Source organism: Apaloderma vittatum, unplaced genomic scaffold (assembly GCF_000703405.1).
Source record: "Apaloderma vittatum isolate BGI_N311 unplaced genomic scaffold, ASM70340v1 scaffold7389, whole genome shotgun sequence".
Classification (NCBI taxonomy): domain Eukaryota; kingdom Metazoa; phylum Chordata; class Aves; order Trogoniformes; family Trogonidae; genus Apaloderma; species Apaloderma vittatum.
The window spans coordinates 958-18370 of record NW_009733468.1 but is presented as its reverse complement, the minus strand read 5'-3'; the positions used below and the strand labels follow the sequence as shown (position 1 = coordinate 18370).

The 17413-nt window shown below is 36.8% G+C and overlaps 1 protein-coding gene across 1 annotated transcript; it reads left to right on the top strand.

The window, feature by feature from the left end:
- The first annotated feature begins 6027 nt into the window (after positions 1-6027).
- LOC104278804 (protein-glutamine gamma-glutamyltransferase 5-like) lies at positions 6028-16603 on the top strand. The gene is made up of 12 exons (XM_009875897.1): positions 6028-6193; positions 8515-8694; positions 8989-9231; positions 10157-10275; positions 10795-10923; positions 11163-11340; positions 12262-12394; positions 13047-13150; positions 13252-13503; positions 14807-15133; positions 15979-16136; positions 16466-16603. Exons 1-12 carry the CDS (start codon positions 6028-6030, stop codon positions 16601-16603), a joined length of 2127 nt encoding a protein of 708 aa, XP_009874199.1.
- The last annotated feature ends 810 nt before the right edge of the window (positions 16604-17413 follow it).

Genomic DNA, 17413 nt, shown 5'->3' with positions numbered 1-17413 from the left:
CACTAGTCCTGTTTTATGTTTTAACCTCCTTTCACACATTACTGTTAGAGTTTGATTTGAGCTGCCTGTTCCTTATGACACAGTAATGAAATAGAGGTAAAAATCTGTTGAATTAGCAGAGTGTGAGATGGATGAGAAATCAGAAGTGAAATTAAGCCTATTACACATCTGAAACCAACACACGAAGATACTTCCAACATGAGGGAACAGTAGCTATGGCTTTGGCATGCACTAGGGCCTGCTTCCATCTAAACTTGTGCTTCCAGCTGCCTATCCCTCTTTGACACTCTTCATTCTATATCTTGTGTTGTATTTATGTTGCTGAAAACAGAGTTTGATGTTCCGTTGGAATCAATTTCTATTCCCCTGCTATTGGGAAGGCTCTGAAAGCTGAGGCAAATATCATTAGAGCAATGTCATTGCCTGGCGTTCCAGCAAATGTGTTAGCTTGTCTGCCTAAACCTGCTGTCTAATCATTCCCTGATGAGCGGAGAAATCACCAGCTGTCAGGCCTGTTAATCTAAAACAAAATTTAAAAAGTTTGCGAATGAGTTGAAATGTATTTGTCTCTCTCCCCCTCCCCAAATAAATATATGATATTGGAGCCTCTAAGTGTGTTACCATGCTATTTCTCATTGAAGAAAACACGTGTCTGATTATACACGTTAAAAAAAAAAAGTATTTGCATTTCTGTTACATGGGGTCTTCCTTACTTTTAATACACAATACTATCTTCTTTATATACTGTGTTATGTATATCTGTAAGATATCCACTGTAGAAGTCTGAAACATCCTAGAATTTTAAGTGTGTCCCTATTAATTTTAACTTATGAGTCTTTTACCACCAACTGCTTAAAATAAAACCAGATTATAAATGCGTATTTTTTAACTTCAAAACAATCAATGCTTGGGAAATTTTAGAAATCTTGAAAAAGTTACATCAAGCAGGCATTGAACTTAGTTTGTCACAATAAAAGTATTTCCTCATACCTGTGTTTGATATTAGATAGTTCCCAGGTAAAGCAAGAGCTCTTTATAATGTAAATATCAGTACTCAAGACTCTTGCTTTTTTGCTGGTATGGAGATCTATATTTTAGACCTGTGCCTCAAGATATTGAGCTCTACTCTTGCATAAAGAAAATTTAAATGAATGTCTACAAAAAAGCATTAGAGGAGAAAATTGAATTTTTTTTAAACAACAAGCAGGCTTCATTAAAAGTTGAAGCTTTAAATTATGGAATAGAGTGGGAGCCAACTTGCATTCTTCCAGAGAGCCTCAAACCTCCTGTGATCCATCCCAGTAAATGTCCCTCCTTGTTTTACTCTTTCAACTTAGACTGTGCAGACTGAATCTTTTCAATTAGCATTGCCTGTCCAAGTAAAAGATCTGTGGTATCTGCTCCCTCGCTTGGGCAATTAGACTGGTGGGTTATAACCACAGGCCTGGTGATTTATAGGTCTCTGTGTGGGAAAGTTACTGCTGAGTGAACTGAGGTTTGAATTTACAGTACTGCCAGCTTATTCTGCTTCCGTTTTAAATATAGTTGTGAATAAACTTATTTAAAAGTGAACTTACATTACTCGGAGTAGTTTACCTGGCAAATTACTCAGCTGTAAATTCTAGCTTCAGTTTGTGAAAAGGAGCTGGTTTGGGGCTTTTTTCTGGCAGACAAATCAAATATTTCTCTTTATTGAAACTTATTAGTTGCAATTTATGCAATGTTTATGGTTTTATTCTATTGAGGTGACCTGGTCATCCTTGCTACTGTTATTAAGGTACATATAAAAAGAGCCAATTAAAAAAAAATATTATTATGGAAGTCCTTCAGAGCAAAGATGAAGAAATGCAGCCTTCAATATGACTCAGGCTGGCGTTTTACCTAGGTTCTTTTCTAAATATGAGGGCAGTATGCCTTAAGCACAAATGATGTTGCTGCTTGTTCGTATGAGGTGCACGTCCTGCAGTTGTTTTACCTTTCTGCATTCTGCATATACTGCAACAGTGTAGATGTGTGTCTTTCTCCTCTGCCTGGTGGGTATTGGTAAAATGCATCCTATTAAATGGAGCAAAAAAAGTGGCTTACACAGTTCATGGAAACCCAGTAAACGGCTAAGAGACAAGAGAGCAAGTAACTCCATCAGAACACAAAGCGAGTCCTGTGGACCAGCTTGGATGGGGAGCTGCATTGAAGGAGTTTTTGGTTTCTTTGTATGAAGACTGGTGGTTTTGTTGTCCCAGAAACCACCTATAATTATTTTATGTTACTAATTTCCTCCAGCTTCTAGAAGGACAAAGCTGCCATGTACTTCTTAAAACACAGACTTCTTGTTTAAGATTTCATTTGAAACATTTATTTATCCTAATTCACCTGTAAATAGGGTGTTGTAATACTTGCTTACACTCAACAGAGCAGATGCCGGTGCTTTCAGGTTTTTAATGAAAGGCACTCTCATTGCAAACTCATTTATGAATTTTAAGAAACTTTTGGGTGTGTTCTGTGACAGGGTTCAAATTAGCTCGTCAGCCTATTGTCGTTGTAGTACAAGGCTTCTAAGTGTTGGATGTAGACTCCTAACAAACATGTTCTTATTTTAGAGCTAACCTATGGCAACCAAGTTGTTGTTCTCTATCCTTTTTCCTTGTTACACAAAAACGTTCCTGGATTTTAGTAGCAGAAAATGAGGTGAGTTAGGGACTTCAAATATCCTGGCTTGACAGGTCACTTTTTAGTCTATCATTCAATGCTATTTTACAAAATTGGAAGTTCGTTAATAAGGTGAACTCCAAGTCCAGTGATCAAAAGAATACAATTATACGGCCAAGTGCAAAAAAAGAGAATTTTAGGGCTGCCCATTGACACGTGCTATTGTCGAGTAGCTACATTTTAAAGCACTGTAGTTACCCCAGCTCTCCGCTAGATGCCACTTTCACCAAGACACTTTAAGCTCAATTCACATATTTTCTGATTCTCTCCTTTATCCCCTGTTGAGCTGTCATTTTATGTTCCTTTTTCTTGAAAAGATTCCGTGGATGCTTGATTACTGTGACTTCTCTATTGTTCCGAATATATTAGTGATTGCTGTGGAACTGTACCAGTGCTGTTCACAGGTGTTCTTCCTGTGATTGCGATGCCCTGATCTTCAATCCTTGCCCTTTCCTGGAGGCATAATGAGCAACTGAGAGCTATGAAGATTTCAGAGCCTTAGCAGGCACTCTGCTTGACTTTGTCCATGTTCATCATGTGTCAGTCTATTGTAATGAAAGTAATAAAAAAAAAATGTTGTAAAAGGTAAATGTAGTCTGTACCATTGTGCAAGTACCAATTACTCCAGAAATTAAAAATCTCTTTATTATTGCATAGATGCTTGTGCAGTAAGGGCCGAAGTCAAGGTCTTTAAAGAAACCTAAAAACCTAAATGGCTTAAATTCTGGATGTGCCTGAATCTTCATAAATATACTGTTCTGCAGAATTTTCAGGCCTGCATCAGGCATATCAGCTCCTTTGCACATTTCAGGGAATGTTGAATGTTTAAGTAAGATACTGTAGTAATGTAGAGAGGACAGCTTGAGTGAATGATGAGTGAAGCATTAGAGAAGTAGATGGAGGCAGAGGGGAAAATCATCCCCAGCTGGGACCCAAACATTATCAACCCTAGCTTGTTGTAGCCTACTGCTAGGCAGGGAGGGGAATTGTTTCTATCCAGGAGGAGACTCCTTGGGTAGAAGGCAACAACCTGCCTTGGAGGTCAACAATCAGGACACATGAGTTGTTTAAACAGGCCATGAGCTGAGTCGCAAACCCTTTCTTTGAGCCATTTCTCTGTTTCCCGTTTGTGCTCAGTCTCCCGTGCCACTTTCGAGTCCAACTCTCATGATGCAGGGCTTGGAAGGCAGAAGCGGTAAGAATAGACTGAGTGCGCCTAGAGAGCTAGTATGCTGTGATTTTCTACCTCGTTAAACATTCTTACTTTAGGCACTTGGGACTTGGGCTTAAGTGAGAGGACCAACCAGTCTGATTGCTGTGAGCTGGCAACAGCAACTGGGTGGCTTTGCAAGCACTGATAGGCAGGGACTTGGGTATCTGGGAGGCTTTCCTTTGGGACTGGGTATCTATATAGTGATCCTGCAGAGACAGATAGGCACCAAGGCAGCTTCAAGGATCTAAGTAAGCACACTTACTAAAGTCAGTGACTCATGTCCATGCAGAAAGTGTTCCGCTCCTGATTCAGGCCTTTATTATTTTAAACTCTTAATTAAGTCTCTTTGAACCCACAGGTGCAGCCACTTACTGATGCTTATTTGTTTTCTTTTATTTGTCACAGGCTTTCATTTACCAAAATATTTTAGGTGGATGATTGAACTAGAGGTATTTGAGAGGATTTTAGTCTGTACTTGGAAACTGTGACCAACTTAGATGCTTTTCTGTTCTGTTCCCTGGACGCTAGTACAGGCATACATTTGTAGGCAGGTCTCTGATAGGTGACTTGACTGCTACCCTTCCCATTTTACAGGTTGGTTTAAAGTTGATTATGTGTTTATGACTGTTAAATTATTTTTTTATGGAATAAATAGTATTGGTTTTATTTCTAATCTTTTAATGAGCTGAAGTTTAATAGATGGCAAATATTAAGAAAAATAAAGTTTTCATATAAATGAGAAATAAATGAAAAAATTAGGATTCACATATTTTTTCATGCCTGCCTACTGACTAGCCAAATATTTACAAATTTCAAATACAAACACATTTAATATTATGTTCACTTCCATATGCATCGGTCATACAACTATTTTAATCACTGCTGCAAACCCAATGTTGATGTGCTTTTTTTTTGCTTTGCTTTAATTTCTGTGACATTATTTCATAATACCTGAGCTGTTAAGCTGTGCTTACTAAGTTATTTCACTATTACTTAAGCTGTTTCATTTTATGATTTCTTAAAGTACTGTCTAGAATCCAGACAGTTAGGAAGATCACTGAACTTCAGTCATTGTGTTCTTTCTGAATCAGTGAATGATTTTTTGGTTTGGGGTTTTTTGGGGGGGTTTTTTGTGTCTTTTGGTTTTTTATAATCCAAAATAAAGTAACTTGGAGGGATTCAAAGGATATATTATGGAGTAAGTCTTGGCATAGAATGCATAAGAAGGATAGGAGTCAACTGTAGCAAATGTTCATTCTGGTTTTGGCAGAGGAAATTTTGAACCATCTTTCCTATTTGCAGGCCAATATCCTCTTCACTGAGTGTGTGGAGAGAACAGTGTTGCAGTTATTTTGTTTTATTTTATTAAATAGGTCTGGAACCTAAATAAAATAATGCATTGTTGTGTCTAAATATTTAAATGTTTTTTGTTCTCAGAAATTAATGGAAAAGTCTCAAATGATCTTCATAACTTTGGGAAAAGGAGGTGAACTAAGCTAAGAAGCTGCAAAACTGTGTACTAGAACATAAATACACACAATGTATAAATAAATTCTGTAATTTTTAGATTAAATTTTAATGTCAAGTTAAAAAACATTTATTTCACATTCTCTGTTTATTTTACAATTCTACTGGGAAGTTCATAACTGTTCGTTTTATTCTGATCTCCACTTGGAAGGAGTGCTTTGCAGACTTCCTGAAAGCTGAGATTTTGGCTTATATTATAATAACAATGTCCACTGGTCATCATATTCAGAGAGTCTAAATTCAGCCTAAGTCTAGTGTTCTTTATTGTTTTCTTACAGGTGACTGAAGATGTCTAGCCAGGAGGGAACAGTACGTGCTGTGATTTATGGGAACTTTAAATGGCTAAAACTATGGGCTTATGCTGAAACATGTTTAGATTCATTGCAGCCTTAAAATATTTTTGAGACATAGCAAGTTGGGACCTTGAGAGTACTATGCTATAGGTGAGGTACCAAGATCTCTCTCTCCCTTCAGCCACAGGACTCTCCCTAATAATGCTGGAAGTTAAAATGAATCATTTATGAGCATCAGTAGACACATGGGTGGGGCCTCTTTGTAAACTGGTATTTTGTTGATGCAATATGTGTGACAGCCTTTTAGTTCTGAATATAAAGGTTACTGAGAGGAAATTAGGTTGGTTCGCAGAGAAGATCAGCCAGACCTTGCTGTGCGTCTTGCTGAGGAGCAGGTATCTCCGCCAGTACTGTTCTTCAGATACTACTAGTACATGTAGAAGAAAAATGGAAGGTGAGTTTCTTGAAACTTTACTATCTTGAAACTTTACTTGGTACCAAAAGCAGATATAATTAAATGGACAGGTGTAATGACAAAAAAAAAGAATTGCACATATTGCTGTGTGGAATCAAGTCGAGGGATTACTTCTGTGGTTTAGCTTTTATTGTGAACTTAGAAAGAAAGAAACAACTTGTGAAAAAACCTTTTTATTTTATAAGGAAAATGAGAGCTATGGAGAACTGGTGAAACAGTCAATTCAGAGAATAAGAAAGAGCATGGAAAAGAATGCATTTTATTTCTGGCATAAACTACAAAGTACTGCCAGAACCAATTATTTGACAATGAATACCTCAAGTGTTCTCTCTGGAACGAACACGAAATGTGAATTGACAGAGAAAACCCAGTGATTGGTATTGAGAGTCGGGTTTCTACCAGACACAAGAAAATGAATAAGAGATGTGAAACTGTTTAGCTTTCAGTAGTTTCTCTGAGCTGCCTTTGCTTAAGAAGGCAATTGTTAGCTCCTTGTGATCTAGTTGTGATAAGTAACTCTGATAAGTAAAATGTGGGCTGACTTTGGAGAACTTCCCTGGGAAACATGTAATATCCCAGCTCCTCGATGTTCTGGTTCAGCTGGATTAATAAGTGGATGAAGCGTAGTTGTCTTGGTTTATAAATGCCTCCAGAGGACGGGCGAGGATCTATCAGGTTCTTTCAGTGTTCGTGACCACAGGAATTCGTCATGTGTGCTATAAGCACTTCTAATCCTTTTTATTTAACCAGAACACTTTGCATTGAGGTTGGCAACTCTCTTTAAGATACAAGATTTTCAGTTCAATTCTGTTATTCTTTCTTGTCAGCAGGTCTGACGCATTCTTGAGCAATAATGATGTAATACATTGCCATATTTTTTGGTGATTGTTGTTGATAGTGTAGATGTTTTTGACATGGGTAACGCCCATGCATTTATCTGCTGATCTTTGCTGAAGAGCTGAATGAAGAATTCATTACCAAATTTAAATGGTTAGCTGAAAACTGAGATGGTTTAAGGAAACAAATAAGAAAATGCTGCTTGGGTTTTTTTTTATTTTGTTTTCTTCCTACCCTGCCTCCCCTAGTTATTTCAATTATGATTTGCTTGAGGATGTGATCCTGGGAAACTCCACTGGTTTGTACTAAAAGTGTCCCAGTCCCATGGGCTTAGCTGTGAATCTCCTTTTATGTGGGTAAACCCTGGATTTTTTTTTTGGATGGAAAAAATTAATTTCCCCTAAATACTAACTCTGTATTCAACTCAGTGCCAACATAGTTAGAGAAGTTGCATTGTTTAGTTGTTCTGTAAGCTTAGCAGGACCAAACTTAACCCTTTAGAATTTAAATAATATACAAGACTTTGTAGTTTAGTAAGCCCAGTTTCCAAAACTACTAAGAATCTGTGGCGCTCCTTGTCTTCAATTAGAGCACTTTTGAAAAGAAAAAGTTGTATGCAAATACATAAAAAAAAAAGGAGTGTGGCACCCATCCTGGCACCAGTAATTACCCTTATGAAATGACTGATACCTAGGCAGGATGCCTAAGGGGGCATCGGCTAAGATTTTTGTCAAGATAATCATAGCACCTTTCACAGATTTTCAGAATTTTTTTAAATGTCACTATTTGTGAATATTTCCTTCCCCATTAATTTCCTCAAAAATATCTACAAACCTTTTAGGACTTTGGGAAATGCAGATTGAGATGTTTGCATACACGTTTAACAGTAGTTATAATTTTCGGGAGATTTTTATGCGTATCTATTTTTTTCATAACTCATTTGATGTGCCCACTTAAGCTTCCAAACACCTACATTTGTTATCAAATCTTTTATTTACTCAACTTTATTATTTTATTACTTATATAAAAAACCTCTCAACAGATAGCATGTACAAAACATTTGCTGTCTTGCTGTGGTTGAAAAGTAGCTGTCTGTAGACACACTGTTGTAATGTAGAGAGAATATTACAATGCAAAATCAGTTTTTCAAGTAGAGATGCTAATATTGCTCATCAACATCAAGTATTTATAGACCAAGAAGGCACTACATAAAAGATGTGAAACTTGTAGCACAGCCTTAAAAATCAAAGCTTCCACCTGCAGTCTAGAGAATTGGTGAACTTGTAGGGATGCTTTTATGGATGTATGTCTCAATCTCAGTGTTTGAGGTTTGAATTTTGTTGCTGAATTTTTTCTCTGTCTTTCATCATTATCTCCTCTTTCATGTGATATTGACCTCAGTCAATGATGGGAACTCGATTATCTTTTTTTTTTTTCTTTGTGTTCCTTTCTCCATCTTGCAGTCATTGAGCTGGGAGAAGTCGACCTGAACTGTCCTTCCAACTGCCAAATTCATAATACCCATTTCTTCGGAACCGACAGACAGATAATAAGGAGAGGGCAAGCCTTCAACTTTTATGCTCGCTTCCAAAATCGGGAATGGGATGACTCCGTGGACCAGGCTGTTTTCACTGTGGAGACAGGTCGTAATTCCAAAACTCTGCATAGTCTTTCCCAGCCCTTTGCTGATAAGGAGTATTTCCCATAGTCTTCAGTGACAAAATGGTTTCTACTCATTCATCTTCTGAGACTACCTACCCCTAACCCGGGTGGTTGTGCTAGCATGTAAAGTTTTCTCACTCTGCTACAGAAGTGACAAGTGAAAAAGAAATCCACCCTTGGGAGCTTTGCATTGCAAATGCTGGCTAAGCAAATTACTTGCTTTTTACATGTGCTTTGTTTAGTCTGATGCAAGTTGTATTTCTTTTCCTGAAAAGGCCTCAGACCCTGTGAATCAAATGAGACGAAATGTACCTTCCCAATGGGCAAATGTCTAGATCAAACTTGCTGGAGTGCTTCCCACAAAATTCATCAGCCAAAATGCATCAATATCAGCGTGTTTCCTCCTTCCAACTCCTGCATTGGCCGTTACATTCTCAATATGCAAATCACATCTTGTGGTCACACATATCAGCGATGTCTTGGAGATTTTTATGTCCTTTTTAACCCTTGGTGTGCAGGTAAGAGCTCTAGTCAGGTAGTTTTAAGAAAAATGCTAGTGATGCGTAAAAACTACTGAACATATTTATTACTTAGCTGGTAGCTAAAGAATAGACTCACAAAAATAATGAGAAACAGGGAGGAATTTTGTGTTGTTATTTGTTATTATTTTCTTCAAGTTCAAAGCTGTCTTAAGACAGTGTTTTGATCTGGTTTCTTAATGGTAGTAGGGGTGTAGTGCAACATTTTTCTCCCAGTTTTACAGTGGATTGACACAAGAAGCAGTGGGCATAAACTTCACAGGATTGCTCTGAACATCAGGAAACACTTTTGCTTTGAGGGTGATTGAGTACTGGCGCAGGTGGCCCAAAGAGGTTGTGGAATCTCCATCCCTGGAGGTGATCTTGGGCAATCAGCTACATATGTCCTTGCCCGAGCAGGTGTATTTGGACTAAATGACCTTCAGAAGACCCTTCTAACCTCAACCATTCTGATTGTGTGAATTCTATGATATGACCATGAAATAATATAGTGTAAATATAAATGAAATTCTGTAGATCTGGTTCTGGTAACTAGAAATTCTGGAGTCGGCAAGACCTTGCAAAAAGTAATTACATGGTGAATATTCACATGGTCTGTGCTTTTCATTTGATCGAAACTGACTCTAAATGCAGTGTTTGACACCTAGAGCAGCTTAGTGAGAAGATAAATTGCAAGCTCTGTAATTCAGGTTTACTACAGCAGGGAGAGACTTAATCAAAGATAATATCTAGCTGCAAGTAGGAGAGTTGTCTGTGAATGTTTAAGGAGTCCACACCCTTGAACAAGTTTAAAAGAACATATCAAACATGGGTAGGAAAATAAAGGGAGATCCAGTGAAGCAAAAGGCATAGAAGTGCTAGAAAAGTAGATACTGTCTGACTGATAGCTCTGTATCTTTTTCAGATGACCCTGTATATATGGACAACCAAGCTCATAGAGAAGAATATGTTCTGAATGAACATGGGATTCTGTATGAAGGAGTTCACAAACATATTACCTCCCGACCGTGGCACTTTGGCCAGGTACTTTTGAAGACTTGTTCATAAGTAGATGTCATCCATATGGATAAATGAAGTGTTATCCTTTTTTTTTTTCAAAAATACATGCTATGCTATTCAAGTGCAAAATGTTTTTAGGACTAGTCCAGACTATGAAAGCACAAAACAAAATGTTTGGGAATTCCACTGTAGCCCAAACAACTGGAAGGAAGTTTTCTGTAGTAAAATTAAGGAACCTGCAGAATGTTCTTGGAAAATATAAAACCATAATATTGTGCTTCTGGAGGAAAATTATTCTATTGGTAAAACATAAGCAAAAATGATATGTTTTTCCCTTTGGTTTTCTTTCAGGCAGATAGACAAAACCATGCAGACCACTAGGAGCTGTTATTGATTTTTTTTTTTTTTTATTTTATATTTTTTTAAATGCAAGGGAGGAGAGAGGGCAGCTCATATACACAAAAAGACTTGGATTACTGGAAAGTAAGGAAGTTTATCAATGTCAGCCTACCATGATGCTTGTGTTAACTTCTCTTTCCTCAGTTTGAAGAAGGAATTCTGGATATCTGCTTGAAGATCCTAGACATGGGTGCAAGTTACCATCATGGCTCTGATCGTGACCATTGCTGGCGCAATGATCCTGTGCATGTCAGCATGGTGGTAAATCACATGGTAAGACATCTAGTGGTGTGTGACCTCTGAATAGATTGGGTCAAACCTCAATATATTACAAAAGATAAAAGGGCAAACTGCACTGTAATCAAACACAGCATGAATAGCAGGGAAAATCCTTCCTGTGCTCAGATTCACAGGAAAAAATAACTTGTAACACTAATCTGAGGATTTTATGATATGCTTAGGAAGTGAAGGCATGGTCAGCTATTTGAAAAAGTTGTTTTTTCTCTTTCTAGATAAGCAGCCATACCACTAACAGTATCATAAAGATTCCAGAAAACAATGATTACCTGAAAGGAACAAAGCCGTTTTCCTGGAATGGGAGTGTCCCTATTCTTCAGCAGTGGTACAATGGCAGATGCAGGCCGGTCAGATATGGGTACTGTGGGTCTCTTGCTTCAGTAATGTGCACAGGTATGATATTTCAGTCTGTCCTTACCTCGTTATCCAAAGAGGAAGAAAGAAAATCAGGATCAAAAACCTCTGAGCCTAAAAGCTGCTGGGAGAATATTACTTATAAGCATTTTACTAGAAAAGAAAGGGAATATTTTTTCTTTTTATGACATGGCTCCTAGCATAATGTTTGTTATCAACCTCTTGCTTTCCCACACAGTGTCAAGAGCAAGTAGAAAAGCAGTATTGGCTTTTCTGTGACAGTTATACCATGCAACTATTAATACTTCAGCTTTTTTAAGACACAGAGCAAGTGCAGCAACATGGAACCAAAACTTATCCTTTGGGTGAGATTTGAAGGACTAGAAAAAACACTAAGATATGCTAGAGGACCTAGCAACGACTCCTCCAAAATATAAAAGTAGCAGGCTACTATCTTCTTTTACTGTAAAAGATGAGATAATAATGAACTAAACTCTACAGACACAAAATCTGAGTTCCTACACTATACCATTTATGTACTGAATCTGCTTCTGCATTGAAGAAGATTGAACTGATATTCCGTAGATGAGTCTATATGTACTAAACTCTGTTTACAAAAAAAAAAATAATTATGATGTTTTATTAGTGCTGGATCAGGTTTGTTACTTCTGAACTTGCACCAGATCTGGTTTTGTTATTTTTTAGGTTTTTCTTAAAAGCTGGAATTGTAACAAGACATTCCTTTTTGATAAGCTCTTTTCAGACTACTTTTCAACCACCAAAAAAAAAGCTTGAAGACAGAATCACTGCATTCCAAGTATTGTCTTCTACCCATTTGTGTTTATATAGTTGAAAAGTAGAATGTAGAATGGTTATTTATAAAATGAGGTAGTTCCTTGATAATTTGTAATGATTGCTTGATTCATTTGTAATGACTCATTAGTATTTTTTTCCTTACAGTGATGAGATGTTTGGGAATTCCAAGCCGTGTTGTCACAAACTTCTGTTTTCCATGCTCAATTGAGAATCCCCTTGGTATCAATGAGATTTTTGACTGTACTGGAAAAAACCTGTGTGGTAAAGACAAGCTATGGTAAATACAAAATAAAAAAAATCCTCATATTTTTGTCAAAAATAATGATAGAACGACTAGTATAAATCTAGTAGATCAATGTGTCGCTTTCTTTGGTGTGGCAAGGCTGTCAGTTTTGTAATAATGAATTTCAAAACCATGAAATTACTGAAGAAGCAGCCTTCTCAATCTACCTTTCCAAAAAAACAACCAAACCCCACTTGTGAGAATAAGGCCATTAATGTTAGTAGCTGTAAAAATATTAAGTAGATCACAAAATACAAGAGAAAAATTATCACAAATTAGGACTATTATCATCGGTCATAATCACTTCACTGATAATTACGTTGTCTTCCTGAGGTTCCTTATCATGCATTTCTTCATTCTTGTAAACCTTGGAATTCATGTTCATATAACTATGATATTATCACTCATCATAGCAGAATTTCAGGTTTTCACCCTTTGCCTGTATGTTTATAGTTTCACTGCATCAGAAATTTGTTTTTATCCAGGTCTCATCTGTGAGTACTTTTAATGAATTTTCTGACTTTTCATGTGTCAAAAATGATGAGGTCAAACTGAAATACTAAGGGAATGAGGATCTTACTTTGATACAATAGACTTAAGCGTTTATTCTTTCCCAAATAATTTGCCATATACCTGCATCCTACAGGAGATATCACTGCTGGAATGAATCCTGGATGGCTCGCAGAGACCTAAATCAATGCTGTGGTGATTGGCAGTGTCTGGATCCAACACCTTTGGAAACAGGCAGAGGTAACTCTTTACAACTGTAGTTTTCTTTCTCAGCTTATGTTTTTGAGTTTCTCTACTACTCAGGTCACAACGTATTATAACATTTTTGTTATCTGGCTTAGGTTTAGCTTGCAGTGGTCCTACATGGGTTCGAAGCATCAGAGAAGGGGAACTGGACATGGACTATGATGGCCATCATATGTTTTCTCGAGTAAATTCAAACTATGTCGGCTGGCTTTCTCAAAACAATGCCAAAAGAACAAAATTTTTCTGTGATGCCTGGCCATGTGGACAACGTCTAATCACCAAGAGTGTTGGCAGTGAGCAATTTGAAGATATCACTGGGGCTTACAAGTATGAAATAGGTATGATAAAAAATCATTAAATGTGTTAGAGGAAATTTTAAAGGATATCAATATAAAATTACAAATGTATTCTGTCCTGTGTTAAAATGAGTAGAATAATATAAATTTGCATTTTTGAGAAAGAGGAAGATGCCTTTCTGTTCAAAGATCTCGATTCTTAAACCTGTAAACATATTTAGATTATTGAAACAAAACACACAGTTATTCCACCCATTTAGGACAGGATAAGACACAATAGGACATTTCAGTTGGAAAGGACCTATGGCAATTATCATCTAGTCCTACTGTCTGACTGTTTCAGAGCTGACTAGAAGTTCGAGCATATTATTAAGGACATTGTCCAAATGCCTCTTTATAAGACGCTGACAGGCTTGGGGCATTGACCACCTTTCTAGGAACCCATTCCAGTGTTTCACGACCCTCTTGATAAAGAAATGTTTCCTAATGTCTAGCCTAAACCTCCCCTGATGCAGCTTTGCTCCATTCCCACGTGTCCTATCAGTGGATCCCAGGGAGAAGAGCTCAAAACCTCCCTCTGCACATCCACCGCTCCAGAGGCTGTAGAGAGCCATGAGGTTGCCCCTCAGCTTCCTGTTCTCCAAACCAGAAAAAGCCAGAGTCTTCAGCCACTCCTCACAGGAGATGCCTGCCAGCCCTTTTAGTGTGATATTCTGCTGTTCTTACTTTGGGCTACTGATTACTGATTTTCATCTTCCAGTAGTAGGCAGGAGTTCAGCTAGCAAAATTGTCTAAAGGACTGAAGAGCTGACTGTAAAATTGCAAGCTCTGTTTGTTTGTGTTTGTTTGCTTTGGGTTTTTTTGGTGGGTTTTTTGTTTTTGTGTTTGGGTTTTTTTTAACAGAAACGTAAAAGAAAGCAATTGATAGTTTTTTCTTTGAATGGTGTATTTTGCCTTTTGAGAGACCAGGTAGTATTTCGTATTCAACCTCACCCCTATAAAGAGTTCTATTTTGATTTCTACAATAACTGTACATTTAGAGACTTACATGACTATTTTAAATTTAACTAATAAAACTAAATTTTTTAATGTTCTTCTGAGATATTTATTTTATTTAGAAAATAAATATTTCTTAAAATATTAAAGAAAATAAATATTTCTCATTTCTCTAGAAAATAAAATATTTTGTTAGACTACCATATCTCCTGTTTTGTTATCTGGTGGATTCATTTTACACTAAGCCACTATGCTGGGTTTTAGGAAGGAGGAGGAGGAAATTTAATTATCTTTTTTATTTGGGTAGATATGACTTCTTGTGCTTTCCAGACTCATTATCACGTATCTTTTTCAACAGGTTCTGTAAAAAACAAAGAAGCCTGTTACCGGGCCTACAGAAGAATTCACCCAGGGTACTGCAATGCTTCCAACTGTCATATTGAGAGAGAGTTATCATCTCTGAAAAACCCATTTTTGAGTGACTCTGGTATTAACATGAGATTAAAGATGGCTAACTGCCCAATGTATGGTGAAGACGTCCAATTGCACTGGCTGCTTGAAAATTTGCGTAATGAAAATAAAAACCTGAAGTTTAATTTGTGCGCACAAATAATAACCTACAGTGGCTGCCCAATGGATCAATTTTGGAAAGACAGTGTGAATGTCACGTTGGGTCCAAGGGAGGGTAAGCAGTCAATTTGTCTAATACCCTTTTGTCCTCTGTTCTTTCCAGGAGATAGTTTGATTTTTAGCTTTAGTGGACACTTCCTGATAGTGGTGGGAAGGGAAATGAATACGATGTTAAATATTGACAGATTTATTCACTTTACAGTGATCAATGTAGTGTCACTACTGTGTGTATAGTGGCAGGTAAATCATAGTCTTTCCTTAGTTTCTAAGTATGATCATTTAAAAACTTGATTCTGCTAAAAAGTTAATTCTGGATTCTGTATTCAATGCAAACATAAATTTGCACCTGACTATCAGAAAAAGCTTTTTTTTTTTTTTTTTCCATTTGGCCAGAAAAAACACTTGTTTTAGAACTCAAGTAATTATTTCTATAGGCTGGGAAGTGCAAAGGTGTATCAGAACATAAACACTTGTTTTCACTTTAATTATCTTTTTTTCTGGAAGAAAAATGATCTAATTAAAAAAAACATTATAAGATGAAATTTCATATCTGATATTAACATTCTGATTTACCAAGCTTTAAATTGCCTAAATTTGAATTAATGCTTTAAAGATTACAATGGAATTAAAGTTTCCAAATTTTGAGTAATAGTGGTAGTAATAAACCAATCTCCTTGTAAATGCATTGATACAGCTATATTAACTGAAAACTGTGAAGGTGTTGTTGGAGGTAGCTATGCATCTTCCTAAGCCAGGAAAAATGTCTGTTTTCAAAGATGCTGTGATAACAAAATATTTAATTAAGCCATTGTAAGTGTCAGTTAAACTTTAGGAGGAAGGAAAGAGGAAATATTAGGCAAAAAGAACAGAAAAAATAATTAAAATAAATCTGTTTTACAGTGAAAAAAATTCCACTGTGTATATCATACAGTCAATATGGACCATATCTCTGTGATCATAATATTATGAAAGTAGTTGCTGTCTCAGACCCAGAGTGTGGAGAAGTTCTGATGGTGAGCAGGGATATTGTGATCAACAGGCCACCTGTTATTGTAAAGGTAAAGAACTTTAGTTATGGGACTTGCGATCTAAGAGACAAACTTAGGGACTCTTATGGGACACTTCATAGGTACAATGCAAATAAACTTGAAATTGTTTCCTTTTTTTCCTTTTCTTTTATTGTATTTTTTATTTTAGCAAGGCTAGCATGATTTTAAATGAGTAACAGTTGACTTAGAGGGATATCCAGAGATCATAGAAATAAATTAGAAAGAAGCATGTCTATGAATAATCATGGTTTTTTTTGTTTCCCTTACATTTATATGCTTCATTGTTAATTTTGTAAGGGCTGCAAAACACAGAATGTGTTTATTTATTTTCTGACTAGCTACTGAGCCAGCCCCGGCTGAAAGTACCATGTACTGCAGAGATCTCCTTCTGCAATCCTCTCCAGGAAGATATGAAGAACTGCGTAATGACATTAGAAGGCTGTGGTTTATTCAAAGAGCCAATGACCATTGAGTAAGATTATCAATTATTTAAAGGGGAATAATATTGGGAGTTGACTAAGGTGCACTAGATCAGAGCAGGTTTTGAGGAAGACAATAGTTCTAATATTTTTAGTATTTAGGACCTGAATAGGACTTTTTGCCCCTTATTACTTTGAGACTCTGTTAAAATCCTCACTCCTCTTGAAACTGATGAATCATTTAAAGCTGGAAAGATATGCTGCTGTTTCATTTTTCTCAAGATTTAAGATCGTGTTTCAGATTTCCATCTGAAATGGAATGCATTCTTTTCTTTACAATAAGTTCTATCTGGGTCCTCCATCCCTTATAGTCCTATCGAGTTTATAATAGCATTCCTCTAAATATTCATGAACTGGCACCACATACGTGACCAATTAGAAAATGACAGTAAGGAATAGCAATAAGCATTCTAAGCTCATAACACGTTAATCACAGGCAACTGGAAACTTCCAGGATACAGTAACATCCTAGGAAAAGTAGCTGTTCATTCATATGCATTGCTCTTCTTCATGACGAGGAGAACTGACAGCAGTATGACTGTTTTTGAAGAGAAGCAATTAGGAATTGTTCTCACCGAATAATAATGAACTCAATTCCACAAAGCTGCCTGATCCAACTTAGACTACTGGAAATGAGAAGCAGTAAATAAATACATCTTTGAGGCAGAAGGGTGCTGCATTTTTGAAGAAATCAAGAGAGTATCATGGGTTTCTGGTTCCAATTACAGAACTGGCTGGGGGATCTTCCAAATCTTCTTTTGGGACAGAAGTTGTTACTATGCTTTTCAAAGCACATTGTGGTGGATT